Source organism: Carassius auratus, chromosome 9, assembly GCF_003368295.1.
Source record: "Carassius auratus strain Wakin chromosome 9, ASM336829v1, whole genome shotgun sequence".
NCBI lineage: Eukaryota > Metazoa > Chordata > Actinopteri > Cypriniformes > Cyprinidae > Carassius > Carassius auratus.
The window spans coordinates 33,943,311-33,963,543 of NC_039251.1; the positions used below are offsets into that span (position 1 = coordinate 33,943,311).

The following is a 20,233-nucleotide window of genomic DNA, read 5'->3' on the forward strand; positions in this document are numbered from 1 at the left end:
GATGTATAATATATGAGATAATAAAAATCACCTCAAAATCAACGGATTCAACAATGAATCACTTCCAAAAACCAGGCTCATCACCTTATTCACTCTAAAGTCGTCCACAGAGAATACATCACTCTTAATATGGGATTCAAAATTAAACTACAACTGACTTATAATTGCCATATTTGAAATACTGCAATACCAGGTACTTTTCTTCATATGTTCTGGGAATGTCAGATTGTGTCTAATCAATGGACTCATACATTTTATTTTGTCCTCCTTACCGAAAATTTACTACATCCCCAATCCAGGATTATGTCTTAATGATGACTCTGATTTACAGTATGTGTGTCAGACTTTTGGACCAGTTTTGCCCCTGTAGTCCTTCCTGTGTTTCCTTATATGGTCTTGGTTCTGTCCTCGTTCTGACTAATTAGTTTGATTAGTCATCCCATGCACCTGTGTTTCCCCCAATCATCCCCTGTATTTAAGTCCTTATGAAGGCTGCAATGCCCATCATGAGAGGGAAAGCCATGGATGGTGAGACGGTGGACGGACCACTGCCGTGGCTGAGGGTGAGCTGATCAAACATATGGGGCTTCGAGTGGGACGTAATAGACTGGGAAACAGAGCTGGAGGTCGACTTGCCCCCTCTCTTCTCTCTCCTTGGTCCCTCATTAGACCCAGCGGCTCCACCTAGGCTCCTAGCTCCCTCACCTACACCATCACCAGCTCCACTGGGCTCCCTCGTCCCTCTGGCTCCACCTGCGACCCACCATCACCTTTTGATTAGTCATCCCATGCACCTGTGTTTCCCCAATCATCCTTTGTATTTAAGTCCTAGTCTGTGCAGTCTGCCTCTGTTGGTCTACTTGCTGTCTACACGTGTTGCTCAAGCTCCTGTTGTGGACTATTCCCAGTGCTTCCCTGATTTAAGACTGTTAAACATTTCCTCATGACTCCAGCATGTTTACTCTACAGCATGACATGACAATGTGCAAGTTTAGTGGAAAAGAGAACGTTATTTGTTGGTTTTACAGCTGCAAAGTAATACTGAACTGTGGAACTGGTTTACACTGAACATGTGTGCAAAATAGGGGTGTCGCAATATATATTATATATAGCTATTTTTTCTTTCTTGTCTGAAAGTTATTGCCAATATGTCTGTTATTCCTTCTTCCTTGATTACTCTCACACACACAAATATGTATATATATATATATATATATATATCATACTTTTATACAAGGGGGGACTGGGGCTAGTTGTCTCACTTTTCTTCAGTGAAAATTTCTCAGGGAAAATGTATTTCTGAAATTCAGTTTCTGTATTGACACCAAACTCTATGACCACAAAAAAAGCTGGATATTTCCATTGGTCTGGAAAAAATGTAATAAATAAAATAAAGCATCTTAAGTTATCACAATGGAAACCCGTTATTTAATACACTTATCTGAATAAATTATTCTGAAACATGAGTCTCTAAACAAAGCCAAATTTCACAATATATCTGGCATAGTTTTACAAAGAGGTCTTATTACGAAAATAATATACTTAATTCTTTAAACCACGAATCAGCTGAATCATTTAAATAAGTAATTAAAAACAATGATTTGAAATGTATTTTAAAGAAAAACTTTCAATTTGACATTATTACAGAGTAGACTTTTCAAAAGTCTAATTAAGCTTTAAGAAACAGTTGTGAAAGTGTTTCTCTTTAAATACACTCTTATCTGCAAGTATGTTTTAAATACACTTTTAAGTAAAAAGAAAACAGAAAAAAAAAACTAAGTGCACATTCAGAAAAATTAGGTGCACTTCTTTCTCACAAGCGTTGACATTATCGCTCTTTAAAACAGGCACCTAAAATGTGCCTGTATCATGTCATCATGAACAGGCACAGAACTGATTATCAGACTGAATGAGAGACACAGAGATGGTCTTTCACACACTGAACTTTCAGCAGCATCATTAGAGAAAGAGGAGATGTTTGCTCTTATAGCAAGTCATCTGAGCACTTGCTAGCGTTGCTCTGGACAACAGTAGTAGCCATGTGTGCTGATGGGACGTGGAAACAGACACACCTGCTCTCCATCACAGATCATCAAAGGACTGTGACCCAGTGAGTCATTCACCCTGGACATATATTACCGGTTTCATTAGGGCACACAGATGTACAGTACAATTTGTACAGCATACAAATCAACATTATGCACAGCAAATTGGGAGTCTCCAACTCAAATTCTCTAGCATCTCCAAATGCCCAAATCTGCACTCATGTTTATGCTAATAACTTTTGAATTTGAATATTGGCCCTATTCAGTCGGAATTACAGTATGGCGTGGAATGTAACAGAATTGGCTAAATTTTGGATATATAAATCAAAAGTAAGTCATTACACTTGAGTCAAAACGCAATATGGAATAGTGTCTGTGAATATTGAACTGTGAAAAGACAATTTAAATACAAATCCTGCATATTCTGCGTCCCTCTGTGTGAATGTATGTTGCAGATGTGCAGTTTGGTTTGCTAAACACATAAGCAGTGTTGTCAGCCTCTGCCGCCTGAATATATAAATACATTAATTTACACACAGGCATAATCTCTGGAACTGCTCTGAGAGTCACTTCATGAGAATTTTACTGTCTATCATCATATCACATGCAAACACATGCAAACAGAAACCTAAAGGTTTTCACAGCAATCCGTCAAAATAAAAGTTTGGTTTAACTTAAAGAAATCCAAAACCATACTGTCCAAACCCCCGACACTGCATGCATGTCGTACGTGGCCCCCCAGCCAGTGGTAGAGGCATCCGTGTAAACCACAGCATGTCTGGAGACCTCTCCTGCCGGGCTGTTCAAAAAGGCAAGGTCTGACCACGGGGTAAAGATTTGGTGGCAGGCCAGTGCAACTTGGACCCAGTGAGTACTGCGTTGCCATGACCACCTCAGGACTCAGCCTTATATTGAAGCGGTCTCATATATATGCCCTGTTTTAACAGTTTCAGGCAGTCTAACACTGACTGAGCACGTTCCTGCGGTCCAACTCCATACAGTGAAAAGAGATCCTCTGCATTGGGAAGACTTTGCTCTTTTCCCAGTTGACCCGAAGGCCCAACCGGCTGAGGTGCGAGAGCACCATTTCCCTGTATTCACACAACTGATCCTGAGACTAAGGTTGTATGAGCCATTTGTCTAGGTAGTTGAGAATGTGAATGCACTGCTCACTAAGGGGCACAAGGGCTGCCTCCGAAAATTGTGTGAAGACACGGTGTGACAGGGACAGCCCGAACGTTAGGACCTCGTACTGATATGCTCATCATTCAAACGTGAACTGCAGGAAAAGCCTGTTTTGCTGAAGGATCGCTGCAAACCAATCTTGGGGAAGGATGCACCAGAAGATGCGGTAGCTTGTCAAGGGCCCGGTTCATGACACGCAGATCCAAGATTGGTCTCAACCCACTGCCTTGCTTGGGTACAATGAAGTAATGGCTGTAATACTCCGTCTTCAGATTGGTTGAAAGGGCCGGCTTTATCGCATCCTTCGCCAGTAGGACTGCGATCTCTGCACACAAGACAGGGGCATCTGCAGTCTTCACTGAATACCTACAGGCATGGGAGGGGAGCAAAATCTTGCCCCGACCACTCAACTGGTGGGATTTTCATATACTCCATGCTGACCCACAGTTGAGGGTGGTGAGGGAGGATGTGCGACCGGGGCGGTTTCTAGCAGTGAAAGCTGCTGTCCACAACCCAGTGAGCTCATCATGCACTTCCAAAAAGAAAGGCACCAAGTGGGACCCTGAGAACTAGCATGAGCCACCCTGAGAAACCAATTGTCCATCGTCAAAGGGTTTCAGGACACTGTGAAGGCTTTCACTCCCAACCCTCTCAGCGGCGCAGGCAAGCATAGCCACCATTTAAGGGTCTCGCTCACCCTTTGATGCAGTGATAAGCATCCGATGTTGGAGGGGAGTGACGAAGGTATACGAGTGGTACCCAACGGGAGGGTCCAGTCCATTCCTTGTGTGCTGGCGGCAAGAGTAGCCCCTTTGCAGGAAACAAAGCCTGGTCCGCAAATACACTAAGGTCATTCTCCCGCAATGAAAGCATGACTCTTTCACAAAGGACCGGCACCAGGTAACAACCGCATCCAGAAAAGCATGCATGGAAGGGAATCTTTAAAAAGACAGATCTTTAAAAAGAAGTCTATCCATGAATGCTTTTTTATAAATTGCTCTTTTAAAGGGTCATGAACCCCCCCATAAGGTGTGGGGGTAGAGTGTTGAGAAAAGGAGGAGATTGCATAAAAGGGGAATAACAATAAGTGAATAAATACTGCTAATTTGCAAACCGACAATGCAATCAGTGCAGATCAGCGCAGACAAAGGTTGCAGACAGCACACCTTGTTTGTTATCTTTATTTTATAAGTGCACAAAGTTTTGTTGTTATTATGTCTGTTTACAAAAAAAGTAGATCCTTTACAGATTTGATTGATGTATTGCTCTTATCTGTATGAACAAAACTGAAAGTGTAATTTAAGTTATTTTCAAGGTTATCAGGAGAAAATGACTCATAATGCGTATATGCGTTAATCGACTTCAGAGGGTTAGACATTCATCCACTGATGCTCTTTAATCAGCAGCGCTAAATCCGGAAGCGCGTATACTTACTTGCCGGCGACCCGCCAAAATAAAAGCCTGATGATTTTAAGTTTGAATATGATGAAAACGCTTTTGTTTATTTATTTTTGCATTTGCAATGCATGGCAGGGGCGTCGTTTTCCCAGAGGTCGCTTTCTCCGCTTCCTCAGAGAGCTCTTTGGTGGATCTGCTCAGTGTGGTTCCCCGTAATCCCAGGTCCTTGAGCAGGCATGATATTGATCTGCCCATAAAGCCTCTGGCTCCCACCTCCATCGGGTACAGCCTCACTCTCCATCCACTTTCTTTGCACTCCGCAACAAAGTCTGCATACTTCGCTTTCTTTCTCTCAAAAGCAGCTTCCAGCCCTTCCTCCCATGGCACTGTCGGCTTGATCACTATCACTGACTTCACAGCTGCAGACCAGAGCACCACGTCTGGTCTTAATGTGGTGCTGCATATCTCCTGTGGGAACTGGAGCTGCCTTCCCGGGTCTACTTCCATCTTCCACGCTGGCCCTGGTGTTAATAACTTGGCAGGTGGTCTCTTGCTGGTTTGCATTGCGGGTTCCCCCTCCCTAAAGAAGTGGATCCTACATCAACTCTCCAATGGACTCTGATTGTTTGCCTCCTGCCAACTTTTCTCCAGAACCTCTGCCAGCTTCCTAAGCACTTGTTCATGCCGCCATCTGAGCCGACCCTGTGTTACTGCTGTTTTACAGCAGGACAGAACATGCTGGAGTGAGGCATTTATGGTCCCGCAGAGATCACAGGATTACTCTGTTCCAAGCCATTGGTGGAGGTTTTTTGGGCTTGGCAGGGTGTCGTATGTTGCCATAATGAGGAAACTGAGCCGGGCTTGTGGCTGTTTCCAGAACTCTGTCCAGCTGATTGCTCGGCTTGCAACACCCTCCCAAGTTGTCCACCGCCTCTGCTGCCCCTGTGCCACAGACCTTACTCTGAGCTCCTCCTGCTCAATCCTGGTGACCTCTGCAACAACTAGGTCCTTCCTCTCCTTCCTACTCGCCTTGGACCATAGGATGGGTGGCTCCCTCCATCCAAGGCCTCTCCTCCCTGTCTGACCCTGCCCACAATTTGTTGGTGTTGCAGCCTTCTGCACCTCTGCACCTCTACCTTAGCCCTCCATTTTCTTCCAGTCTCAACTCTGGCATTTGCATCAGCCACTGCCCTGTCGGAGGAATCACTTAATTCCATCACCAGCCTTGCCTTCTCCTGCCTATAGCCCAATGTGATGGATTTCAGGGGTAGCTGGAGTAAATTCCATCCATACAACCCAGCAGCTGAGAAGCACCGTGGTAGGCCAAGCCATTTGCGGATGGAAAAGTTAGCTTTTGCCTCTATCCGGCTTACTGCTGTTGAGGTGACTTCGCACAGCTTCAGAGGCCACATCACCCTTGGGTACAAATTGAAGTGATAACACCACACCTTGTACTTTCCAGGTAGCTGGCTTGCATCAATCTTGGACAGGCCTTCTGACAACTGCTGAAGGATGAATTTCCCCATATCCTTGTCTGAGAGACTGGATGTATAAAGTTCACCCATTGATGGTGAAGTTGACTCTGTCTTTTCTTTCCCCCTTTTGCAACGAGAGGCTCCTTGACTTCTGTTGCTTGAACTTCATTCTGGCCCAGGTGATCAGCTCATCCAACCTCCTGAGCAACCTGGTTGTACATGGGGCGGTTCGTAGCAGGCAGGTGAATTCATCCATATAGCTCTTTAAGGCCGGGATCCTCTGACCTGCAGGCAGCCGGATTCCACCCACCACCAGCCTTGCTCCGATCAGGATGACCTCAAATGTTGCCACAAAGAGAATGGGAGAAATGGAGCATCCCATTGCGATCCCTACTTCCAGTTATTGCCAACCAGTGGTGACTTTCTTCAATGCAAAACACATGTGCATGTCCTGATAAATAGTCCATGATCATGGTCCTGATGTTGTCTGGAATGTAGAAGAATTCCAAAGCATAGGCTATGAGCAGGTGTGGCACTGGCCCATATACCGTCCAGATCTTTCTTCTCCCTCTTGGTGGTTTGGATCTGTTCCCAAATCATGGAAGCATGCTTAAAAAAGCTAGGAAAGCCTGGGATCCCGGCTTTCTGACAGCTGGTATCAATGTAGTTGTTCTCCGTCTTTTTCTCTGTGATGGCAACAAGAATGACCACCTACCTTGGTCATTCTTCTTGCCATCACGGAGAAGAAGATTTTCCCCTCCACATTCAGTAGAGCTATGCTCCTGAACTGCTCGATGGTCTTAACATTCTGTTGTTTGGGAATAGAGACTGCCACTGCCCTCTGCCACTCAGATGGTATAGTCTGCTTAGTCCAGGTGATTCTCATCAGGGACCAAAACCGCTTCAGCACTGCTGGGCAGCACTTATACAGCTTGTACGGTATTCCATTCGGGCCTGGTGCTGAAGCAGATCTTGCCCGCCGGATCACCTGCCTGATCTTATGAGAACCAGGCTGAAAAAATTATGAGCACCCCTGCTTATAATAGGTGTTCGTGTGGTAGTTGCTCCAGACTCGGTCCAGGGGAGAATGTATTTTGCAAAAACATAACACAGGTAATACTACTACGGTGGGCACTGAATGGTTTCTGAAGCAATATCATCTAAACTTATTTATGTTCTAGCCTATACCAACAAGTACTGAAGTAAATTTTCTTGCAAATAGGTTATGCACAGATGCAAACAGGTGAACGGTACCTGTGGCTCTAAACCCATACATTCTGCAGGAAGTTTTATAAGGAACTGGCACGGTGTCTTTATAAAAAAAAAAATCAAAACTAAGATGTTTCTTAAACACAACGAGTTACACGAGTGCTACTTTCCAATGCATAAATACTGGGATAGCTCATGCAAATCATGGTGCAATTATTGGATTAGACGAGTCCTTTGTCATGTATAATGTTCAAATGCTCATGAATAATGGGAGCTCAACCCAATGTTGTGCAATGTGCAGCCATGCAGCCAATGAGCACTCAAATGACTCGGTTTACGTCACATGCCTTGAACATAACTTTTTAAACCGGATGAACGAAATGGTCCTAAAAAGCTAAAAAATTACCAGTTTCCACTTTGTAACATATTTTGTGACAGCTATTACTATTTTAAGCAATGTGCAACACGTATATATCTGTTAACATCTCAGAAAATGTGTTTTGGGGTTTCATGAACTTTCAATGTGCTGAAGCTCAAAGGGAAGATGGCCGCCCTCAACACAGACATTGGTTAGAGCAGCCTGATGTGTGCAACCCACTCAACACAGAAAAACAACATCGCTGGAGCGCCGTACTAACAACACAAAGAGCTCTCAAAGAACAGACTGAACTTGTTCACTCTTCCTCAAGTAGGAAAGTCAGGTGCAAAATGATATGACCGCTTGGCTCCAAACTGAAAAGCCTAGAACCTGCTGCCTAGTTATACTAGCACTGTGATCAGCAGCAGCTGGATGCAGTCATCGCATGCCAATGTGCATTGTCTTGTTTAGGCTGCATCCGAAAACTTAGGCAGGTGACTTGTTGCCTCGCTGTCTTATCAGGCAATGACTTTGCAGGCAGCGTTTTTGCACGAAGGCACCTCACAAAACTGATTTCGGACAGGCTTCTGAGGCAGTGTAATGGTTTAATGATCTACAGCAAAACATAGAGAGCTTTGGTGATAACTAAGTGAATATTTCATTACTGCAATATTGATTTCTCGCTAGAAATGACATCAAAAGTGGAAAACGTTAATCAGAAACATACATTTACACACAAACTGACCACCGACCGCAACTTTCAGATGCCATCTTTATTTTTTGGCTTAACTGTCACAGAATGGAACGCACAGGATTGTGGGATATCAAAGGCAGCGAAGGATACATCTATGCTGCCTTCAAAAATCGGCCAGATGAAGGCATCTCAGGAGACAGGAAGTGAAGCTAACATTGAATTCGGACGTGCCTTGATGCCTCACGGCCTTGGAATGCGTCCCCCCGAAGGCAGCATTTTTCAGTTTTCGGATGCAGCCTTAGTCTCTCTATGAGAGATCCCAATTTTTAGGTAATTACCGACGTGACATTGAGAATACAGACAGAAAAGGAACAGCATTTATTAGAATTTTATTTTTTTTGTAACAATGTAAAAGTCTTTTCTGTCACTTGATCAATTTAATGCATTCTTTCTTAATAAATATATTAATATTTTTTTAGTTTTTTTTAAGTATTGAACTTTTTCACACCATTTATTAATCTAGTTTAATGTTAACTTGTAAATACACTTTTGTTCATGAACATTCATGTTTGTTCATAACACACTATCAAATGTTAATGTGCACAACTTGAAATGTTCAAAATATATATCAAAATAAATGTTCTTCTTCACCAGTCCAGGAATATTAACAGCCCTTCCAGACACATCCAGTAATGCCATCTGAAAACAAAACGCTCACACACAAACTGCTTGATCTGGGAGGATATCTTGGCGTGAAGTAACCCACCTCCAAACAGTCAAAGACCTTGGATAAAAAATAGTGGAGCAGCAAAGCCTGCGTATGCAGTGGAGTTTAATTCAGAGACAGGCAGAGGTCTGCGCTGTGATAGGATCTGTGTTTGTCTCAGATTAAAGACCAGCTGTCCCTCTATAAAGGCACAGAGACATGCTGCTTCAAAAGAGACCACTGTCATTCAAACAAAAATCACAATTACCCAGCACAGAGCTTCAGCTTTGAAATAGAAATGAGTTTCTTACAGGTGCTGCTGGTTTCTGCCAAAGCTGTCTTTTATCTATATGAATACGGTTTCCTCTAAATGCCAATGAGCAGCCAAAACAGGAACACCAGGTACTATTTATAACATTGTTATACTGGTAATTAATGATAATTATATATAGAAATAAATATAAGTTGGAGATTCACTATGTATTGACCAAGATCAATGTTATGTTGGCCAACATATTGGTTATCACAATAAATTATTTATTCTATAATTAATCAGTCATAATATCAAAGCATTTAACTTTACCATAGAAAATATGGTAGCAGCATTTTAAGTAATATATATTTAACTTAAATTTACAGTGCTGTACTATTTACTAAAATATTTTAGCATTTATTATATACCGACATTCAACTTAAAAATAAAGGTAAGAAAAACTCACATGAAAAATATAAATTAATCACAAGTATTACAGCAAGATGAGGCAAATATTAATATACAGAAGTGCCATTTACACAAATACAAAACACCATCATGGTAACACACATCATACTTAAATAATGCAATAAACATTAATTTAACAACATAAGATGTAACATAAAACCCTCATGCACATAACTGATAAGAAATTACTTTTCTGAACTTGAAGTGACACACCGATACTTCTGGGATTGTCAATTTATGTTTGTATGAAAAAAGGATGACTTTTTAACTTCCGAAAAACATTTAATAGTATTTCAAGTATTTTAGTATATTATTATGCAAAATTAAATAAAATGTCCCATTAGATCTATTACAATTTTTCATTGTAGAGATTAAGGGAACATTGCATTAGCCAGTAAAGCCAATTTTGTATTTACAGTAAAATTTTTATAGTGTTTTACCATAAAAAAAATATAATTTATTATACAGTATAACATAATTTATACACTGTACTGTCTGTAGGATTGTTTTTCAGAGAATCCAGTATACAAAAAAAAATTATGGTAATTTTATGCTTAGAATTCTGTAAATTCTGTCATCATTTACTGAGCTCATGTCATTCCAATCCTGTATGACAAAAGAAAATAGTGTGAAGAATGTTATAATTAGACAGTTTCGGTTCCCATTGACGGCACTCTGTGGACAACAGACGTGAATGTAACCAACATTTTTTTTGATTTTGGATAGTGACATTTTGAAGAATTAAGTGAAGAAATTTAAAGAAATTCATTGACATGAAGTGATTTGGGAACCAGATCTGTATTCCTTTTGCCATACCAGTTTATTACTAACAAGTATCTAAATCACATTCAGATTAAGTGTAATGATGATTTAAAATACTTCAAAAGCTCAAAATCACATTATAGAACCTTTGTGTTGTATCTTTGCATATATAGTGTGTGGTTATAATAGATGGGTGTAAGCTGGTGTGGGTGGGATGGGAACATGGTCATCCTGCCCATCCCAAAATCCCCCTAAACACACACACAGACGTCTACTCAGTGTCTCTCTGGTTTCCTGTTAGTCAGCTCTCTGTGCAACCCACCCAGTGACCCAGCATTACACTACAAACACACACAAACACACCTCTCTTTCCCATCAGCAGAGGGAAACAGATCTATAACTGTAAACGGAAAGGAGTCAGAAAGCATCTGAGCAGTCATTTGCTATTTTTGTTCATGTAAACTGTCTGTACACAAAAGTCTGTAAATTAGGGCTGAGAGATTATGACAAAGATCATAATCGTTTATTATTCCCTTGAAATTGTAACTGCGATTATTCATTATGGTTATCACAAATTACATTGAATGATGTTTATACCATTGTTTGAGGCAACGGCATGCCGCATTTTTATATGAAAATAAATAAGCTAAAAACACTGTAACTGAAAAACTTTTAGTGCTTTTGAATTGGAATAAAGCTTCAAATGTCATATATGTATATATGTATATATATATATATGAATGGTATTATACTGTTTTACTAAAACTAAAACCATAGAAAACCCCTTACGATAACATGTGGAAAGAAAAACTGCATCTTAAGCACACCGAATAACATAATTGGACTTTGAATGATTACTGTACGTAATTATGGCATCCATAATTGTAATCGCGATTAGAAATTCAATGAATTGTGCCGGCAGTATCAATTTTGTTAACGCACATGGTTAGTATCGAGGTGAACAATTAAACCTTGCAAGTTTATCCACAGAAAAAATAAATGGTCCTTAAATAATCTGTAAATGTACTTCCTCGCCGAATGCCATTCCTTCTCAAATGAGGTCAGTTTGACGGATTGAACAGAATCGCTTTAACCTCAGCTCTTACACATGCTAATAAACAACCAGTGAGAACTGCACGTAAGTGTTACTGAAACCTGTGTGTTATGTATCGAAACATTTGTGTTTTTATAATCATGTCATTATGATAATGGTATAATAACTAGAGCTACAGTGACCATAGAGTGACCTCTCTCTATCACACAACACCATGATGCTTCACTGATCTGTTCAGGAGCTTAGCACACAGACATGCATTCAATCCAATCAGCACAACATGACAGACAGCCCACAATCACCTGCACTTTTAACTCCGTTAGACGAGTGTGTGCCATTGTGTGAGTGTATCTACTCTACTGTACTCACAAAACTATCAAACAACACTACCACAGTTGACTGTCAAATACAGAAGTGTTTTGTTTCAAATGTGCACTGCTGTAAAATCTCAATGCAGAGCAGATTCGCATGTTTATAAAACCTGTCTACTGTGTCTTTCAGATTAAAAAAAATGCACATAAGCTTAACCCTACACTAACTTGGACTGTACTCATTTTCAAATAAGCAGGAATCACCACATCAGAACAGCCATACATACTTATATATCTTTATAAAAGATTAGATTATAGATAGAGTATAACTGCAGCCAGCCAGAAACAGAAATAATGAGTTAAGAGATCACCTTAGAGTTAAAGCAGATAACTTCTGTTGGTCCTCTACGCTTCCCAGTGCGCTTCACACACACACACACACACACACACACACACACAGCAGAGGGACAGTCTGTCTTGATATCTTTCCTCAGCCTTCTCCTTCCTTTCCTCTATTTTTGTTTCTCTCTCCTGTCTTCCTCTCATTCTGGTGTAGCTCCGGGCTGCTCTGTCCTTCTCTGACCTGCTCCAGTAAAAGCTTCCCATCAGGCCCACGATTTCTGATTGCCCACGAGCCAAAAGGAACATAACGAGGGAATGAAAGACTAAGATAGAAATAAACCCACGGCCCTGAAGAGCAGAAGCACTGCTGCCTCTTCTGCCAAAGACTGAAAAGGACAAAAAACTCTTCTTCATCTGTTGTGTTTCTAAGTGATAGAAAAGTGTTGGGAAGGGAGCACAACATGCCTAATATCCCCCTAAAATCCCCTCTACAGAAAATATACAGTTATAGCATGACCCTAAAGCAGTATTTCTCGCCCTTTCTGACTGTGAGGCCTTCCATTATTCAAGACCTTTTAAGATCATATTTTCAAAACCAAGTAAACTCAAATATTTTGGGAGCTGCTGTAAGGATAAATCTGCCTACTTCAGAAACAAGGATATGCAGTATAATAAAATAACTAAATAAATCAATTTTAAGTACATTTAAACAGTTACATTCCATAATTACAGACGTTTTAATAACCAAATGTTCTTCATGGCCTATGAATTTGCATGTCTTTTCCAATGGCTTGTGAGAATGGGATAAGACATCTTCATGTTTAGCTATTTTAGCTTATTTTAAGGCTGTTTTAATCCGTATCTAGCCCCATTGGAAGTGTGCTTAGGTCTCCTACTGGCGCCTGACTTCTGGCTCTTTATCTGCTGCATTGAGACCAGAGAACAGAACATCACTGCCCCCTGCTGCCCCCTGCTGCCCACTGAGGGGAAAGCAGCTAAAATACATCACTCTGTGCATAAGTTGCAGCTCGTAGGCACAGTGTAGAGTTGGGTATGAAGTGAAATGTCTGGCATCACAAAACCATCCTATTTTCTTACTTTCTGTAACAATAGGTTGGGACTGTCAATTCAAATTCAATTCAATTCATTATTGTTTTTATATGGCTGTCCATGTGGAAAAAAAGAACATTTAAATGACTTGATTAGTTTCAACTGTAGCGTGTTATTTGATATTACATTTAAGGTTAATATATACACACATACATACGTCCACCTATGTTTATATATATATATATATATATATATATATATATGTGTATATATATATATATATATATATATATATATATATATATATATATATATATGTATGTATATGTATATGTATGTATAAAAATGCAACTTAATCATTACAAATGTGTAATTACAAATACATTTGACAAATAAATGAAAAAAATATACATAGGTCCAAAAACACTAAGTTGAACTAATAGCATTTAATTAAGTTAAGTTAAGCACTTTAATATAATATAAGACCTTACTGTAAGTTTATTGTTATATTAAAGTGTATTACTTCCATAATAAGCACTCTTTTTAAAAGTATGCTAAAATGTATTTTACCAATATTCAAGTTTCCACTTGCCTAATTTAGACAATAAATTCAACGAAACATATGCATACACCTTCAATGGTGGTTGTTCATATAGGCGTCAGTAAACTGTCCCACCTCCCACAGGCTCCTAAAGTCCCTCTGCTCAATCCGCAGAAGTTCACTGAACTCTCGGGTGACGATTGTGGCGTGGCGCGGCGTGTTGTCCAGAATAGACTCCCCGAAAGCCGTGCCGATGCCCAGCGTACAGATAGTGACAGCATCCTTAACATGAAGAGAGACACAGATCAGAGCCAACTCTTTCAGAGAGGACGAGATGAGAAGAGAAGAGAGGAGCCACAGTCAAGGACCACACACACAGGGAAAGAGAGAGGTCAGCTCAGTTGTCCCTAAGGTTTGTAACAGAAGACGCAGATCGCTTAGGAGTTGCTCTAGGTTTCTGCTACTGTCCATAATAAAAACCTGCACTCAATATGCAGTGGAATATACTGTAAGATCATATTCGCTTTCACTTGGGATGGGAATAATAAGCAGTTTACTGAGTCTAGTTCCAGTTCAGATTCTACTTAGCAACTAAAAAATAATTCCAGTTAAGGTTTTTTTTTTGGTAATTTTTTGCACAGAGAACAAAAAGCAAGTGCTAAAGAACGGAGAGACAAATGAGGGACATTCAGCAAACTGAACAGAACTGAGCTGACACTGAAGAGTTGAAACTGTAAGCTTATCTCCGCTCATAATTGTCTTGTACCTAAATATAACTCCTTTTAGGTGAGATACTGCACGTCTAAGGAGACCCGTTAATGTGATGTAATAACAGTTATGTAAATGATGATTTATATAACTGTCCTTGATGAACAGTAGTGAATGTGTGAGAATGCGTATGTTCTATTAACAAGTGAAATGTATTTATATAGTGCTTTATATGGCAAGATTTACACAGCTTTACAAAAAGATCATGTTGCTAATATTTATAATATTTTAATATATTCATGCATTATAGTCAGATTTAGCAGATTAGAGCTATGTTATAATAGAGTTTACATTTACAGCAATACAGGCGATCAAGCAGTGTCAGATTTGCTTTATGGTTCATATTTCTTGAAGTGTGCTGTACATATGCAGATAAGTTTGCAGACGAGCTGTTAGATAATATAGTTTACATTTTGCAACAATATACATTTGCAGCCCTCAAGCAGTTAAGATTTTCTTTGTGACCCTGGAGCACAAACGCTGTCTTGTTGCTGGGGTATATTTATAGCAATAACCAACAATACATTCCATGTGTGTAAAATTATTGATTGTTCTTTTATGCCAAAATAATCAATATTTAGTAAAACTTATGTTCCATGAAGATATTTTGTAAATTTTCTACAGTAAATATATCAAAACTTAATTTTGGAAGAACTTCATTTGAACAACTTTAAAGGTGATTTTCTCAGTATTCTGATGATTTTGCACCCTCAGATTTCAGATTTTCAAATAGTTGTATCTCAGCCAAATATTGTCCTATCATAACAAACCATACACCAATGGAAAGATTATTTATTCAGCTTTCAGAAACCCTTATGACTGGTTTTGTGCTCAAGGGTCACATCTAGTAAATACTAAACAAGGGTACTGTTTGCATGAGAATAAAGCTGGATATATTGATTGTAGTTGTATAGATCATTATCAATCAAAGTTATTAATTTGTCATGTGGTGATATTCAGGATTCTGAAACATATGAAGTTAAATGATGCACATTGATAAAAGGACTAACATGTATTATATAATAACTTCTGTGATAGTTCAGACCCAGGATAAGCTCTGTTCACCATCATTTAAACACAGAACTGACATGACACCGTACCTGATGGTTTGCAGTTTCTGAGACTTTGACATCTAGGGAACCGGACAGGACGGTGTACCAGTTAGTGCCAATGTCACCCTGCCTGTACACTAACACACACACACACACACACACACACACACACACACACACAGATGGAGAGAAGGTAGTGCCCTATTGAAAAAATCACATCATTACACTAGACCCAGTCACGATGCATCCATGTGTGAAGTAAATCTGTCAACAAACAATGTTTTCACATCATATGTAGGCCTGTGTGTGTGAGTGTGTGTGTGTGTGTGTTGGACTGACGTGTGATGCCTTTCTCCAGACACTCGCAGAAGCCACGCAGACAGATCTGCTGAAGTAGAGAAGGGTGGAACTTCTCAAAGGCCTTCACTCTTTTCAGACGGGCCAAGATGATGTCCACATCCTCCCCCGAACGCTCCTCCGGTCTGCATACACAGAAACACTGCTCTCAAGGCCTTTGGCTTTTGTGTGTGTGTGTGTGTGTGTGTGTTTTGTACTATGGTGGAGCTGGTCTGTTTAGAAGTCTGATTATTAACCAGAGCACACAGGGTACAACCGAGCTAAAGGCATGCCTTAAAGAATATATGCTTTTCAGTATTCCTATAGTGTTTGATTGATTGCAGACAAACGAATACAGCAACACACTCTGTGTTCTTAAAATAAATTGAAAGTGATTTGTTTTGGTAAAAAACAAAACAACAATAAAAAAAATATATCTATGATGAGGAGGCCTTTTACCCCACACAATCAAGGCAAAACTCACCCAATATTTATACAAACATTATTTGTAAACATAATAAAGTAATGTGTTTTGCACACTAAGTTAACAATTGTTCAAAACTTAAGTTTGTACTATTTTCTGTTATTTCAATACATAAAAGCATTTTATGTATATTATGAATATTTTTTGTAAATATTTTTGTATATTTATGAATACAGATTTTTTTTAAGGCTTGGAGGAGATCCCTTGATAATTTAATATGTCTTCAGTAGTAACAATGAATCTATTGTGATTACATGATTATATGATGGTTTCATTATATCCCAATGTATTACCTCAAGTGCAATTACTTCTGTTATTGACAAACGGTTGATTTACAGTAATAATCTAAAAAAAATAATCATCTGGACCTTAACAAAGCATTAAATAATAGCTCAAATGAGCTTACAATCAACTTCATGCAACTGTTCGCAATTGTGTCAAGGATCAGCCAAACCGAGTTTTTATGCCAACTATTGATTTAAAAAAAAAAGTGCATTTTATCGCAGCGCACCTTTAGCCACGTTGTACCCTGCTTTAATCTGTGTACTACTCTGTGCTTATGCACTGAGCTAAATGAACCCAGCAAGATCATTTGAGGGTTTATAAATGTTTAGGGGACACTTGACTACTGTCAACTGAAGCAGTTCAATATCTGGTTTATTCAGCAGCACCCCAGAGAAAAAACACCAATTCATACAAAAGAGTAAACCATGAGGCACTATGAGACACAAATCTAGCGGTTTGAACAATGGCCAATGCAATGCAGATACTGTAAGCACTCTTTAATGCAACCGCTCTGGCCCAGCAGAAATACACCGAGATCGATCACACGTGAATATTTAAGGTTTAAGCACTGTGGAGTAATGGGATATTGACAGTATCGGCGAAGTAACACCTCACACAATCACAGAGCAAGTCAAGCAAAACCCTGCAGCCTCGACATGTCTTTCAAACTAAAGAGGGCGATGTTTGTGTGACCATAGAGTTTCACCCAGAAAATGGCATGACCAGTCAAGCATAGCCAGAATTTTGAATATCGACATAAAATTTAAATCTGGCAAAAGCTTTGAAATTAGGGTCTACAAAGCTTATCAATCTTGTTAATGCAATTTTATTTCCAGTGATATAAAACTGCCCTTCCTTTCCCTGATTAGTGTGCACTACGCATCTGACAGTCAGCGAACAGACTGAACCTAAAACTACATGCAGTTTAAAAACTAACATATTAAATATAAGATTAAAGCTGAAAATTAAGACTTTATTTTTAAAAAGGTGTCTTCCTTAAACTGCACATGTCTACTTAGAGTCATGCACACCTGTGCAAACAACATGTGATCATGTCTGAGGGTGTTTAACGCAGACAAAGTCCATTTACTATGCAAACAGTTCCACATCAAAACCTAAATAACACTTTAAAAGTGGCCAAGATGTTTAACCCAAAGCTTTTCATCAGAACAACACAGTACGAATACAAATTCTCTCCATAGCAACTAAAGGGTTAATGATTAAAAAAAAAAAACTCCTAGCTTCAGGGCATCTGTGGAGATCCTCAAATTCCTCTCAAGTTCTTCTCAATCTTAATTCAAGACCTGCATTTTGAAATCACTTTCAGCCTCAGTAGTTTAACTGATGACGTTCATTTAATTCAAACAGCAGTCAATGTGTCGAATCAAACACAGCTACACTAAACACACCGGGACCATCCATATGCATCTATGTCTCCATCAAAACAATGTCAGGTGAAATGAGACAAAGACAGGAATGGAGAGAGATGAGTACTGGCACATCTGCTTTAGGTGTGTAAATATTGATCTACAGCGAGATGGAGACAGGTGTGTCATAAACACATTACACACACATCACTGCTCTATCTTTGATAACGAGACTGTAATGATTGTTAACTGCTTTAAAGTCTTGGATATATTCTAGATGTCCTGTATCTAGGCTATCACGGGCAGACGATTGCCATTACTACCAATGAAAATCTAATGTGTAACAATTTTTAATTCTTCAAGAGATCGTTCACCCAAAAATGTTCTGTCATCATTAACCTTTGTATTATTATAAATCTATATGTTTCTTCCACGGAAGACCAGTGGGCAAAATGTTAAATTAGCACCAAAAATGTATAATTAATATGCAAGTTGTGCTTTAAATTTTAAGTTGTGCAAAATCAGTACAGACTAATTTAAAGGGATAGTTCACCTAAAAGTGACATAATTTTCTGTCATCATTTACTGACCCATGTCATTCCAAACCCAAGGTCTTTCATTCATCTTGGGAACACGGATGGAGCCATTTGTGATATTCTCTTTTCATTGTTGACCATCCATTGAAAGTCCATGCAACCAAGATTTCAAGCTTCAGAAAGTATATAAAGACATTGTAAAAGTAATGCATATAAAAGGAGTGGTTTAAGATAATTTGTACAAATGATCGCCTCGTTCAGTCTGAATTCCATTAATATAATGAAAAAAAAAGCATCATGGACATTCTGATAAACTTCTCCATCTGAGTTCCTCTGAAGAAACACACATGTAGGGGTTTGGTATGACATGAGGGTGAATGGATTTGTATTTTGGGGTGGACTGTTCCTTTAAGTTTGGTCTGGTTACTGAAGCCCTTCACGCAGAAAGTGTCTCTTCATTTGTCTGCAGTAACACAAGCACTGCAGCACTGGTGACCTCCTCCAGGTGACAAACAAGCCTTCACAAACTACACTGAGACTCAGTGCACTTCTGTTCAACATCTACTGCATTCACAGTCAAAGCAGCGGAAGACGTGAAGCTTGCAATGAATCCGTCTATTCCAGCTACATCAATCACACTGACGATCGCATTCTAATATTGTTAGCAAATCAAATCAGCTTGAGACGTCTTTTGCATGAGGCGCTGCTGTGTAAAAATGATTGCTGAAGGTAGCCCAGAACAACATCATTAGGACGGATGAATGAAGTTTGTGCAGGGTAAATGATGGTAGCCTACCTCTTATCCAGACAGATGATCCACTCAGCAGAAGCGGACGGGTGGCTGGAGGTGTGTGCCGCGACCATCTTCTGTGAAATCATGCACCTGATCATGAGCAGATGTGACTTTACTGAGAGCGAGCGAGTTTGAGTGTGACTGAGCGATGCTGCTGCCGCCCACACAGCGCAGAAACACACCGGGGCTAGTTGTCACAAGCGCTGGAAGGTTTACAATTAAGGCTGTCAAAGTTTTTTCACTATTAATCGCATCCCAAATAAAATCGTGTGTACTATGTATATTTATTAGGCTACTGTGTATATACATTCACACATGCATATATAGCCTATATTAAAAATCTTATATTTATATACATTATGTAAACAAACTTTTATTTTGGACGCGATTAATCGCGATTAATCGTTTGCCTCAAATGCTGTTGCATTTTCTTTTATATTTTATTTAAAATTTCAATAAACTGTTCAAATAAAAATATATTGTTGTACAGCAGCTGTACAACAATATATTTTTATTTGAACAGTTTATTGAAATTTTAAATAAAATATAAAAGAAAATGCAACAGCATGTTTTCAATATATACTGTATATAACTTCTGTATATATAGGCTATATGTGTATGTTTTGTAACATATTTTTTATACATCAGGCTTTGTATTGAAGTACAATGGTTATTAACAGATGTACAAACAAACTTTCCTTAGTAAAGCCTGACGTATATTTGATATTGCATATTCAGTCCAATATTAGTAAAACTGTGAA

At 39.3% G+C, this 20,233-nt stretch overlaps 1 protein-coding gene across 3 annotated transcripts in view; it reads right to left on the reverse strand.

The window, feature by feature from the left end:
- The window catches only part of LOC113109117 (rap guanine nucleotide exchange factor 4), a 54,938-nt gene extending 35,296 nt beyond the window's left edge, over positions 1-19,642 (reverse strand). Inside the window, exons 1-4 of one of the 3 annotated variants that reach the window (XM_026272674.1) lie at positions 19,476-19,642; positions 16,011-16,153; positions 15,720-15,808; positions 13,987-14,133 (exon numbers count right to left, since the gene is read on the reverse strand). In XM_026272674.1, the coding sequence (XP_026128459.1) occupies positions 13,987-14,133; positions 15,720-15,808; positions 16,011-16,153; positions 19,476-19,570 (474 nt within the window). In that variant the 5' untranslated portion in view covers positions 19,571-19,642. Of the gene's footprint in view, positions 1-12,289; positions 12,459-13,986; positions 14,134-15,719; positions 15,809-16,010; positions 16,154-19,475 lie in introns of those variants that run through there. The other 2 variants (XM_026272673.1, XM_026272676.1) reach the window with 2 other exon arrangements.
- Between the last annotated feature and the right edge of the window lie 591 nt (positions 19,643-20,233).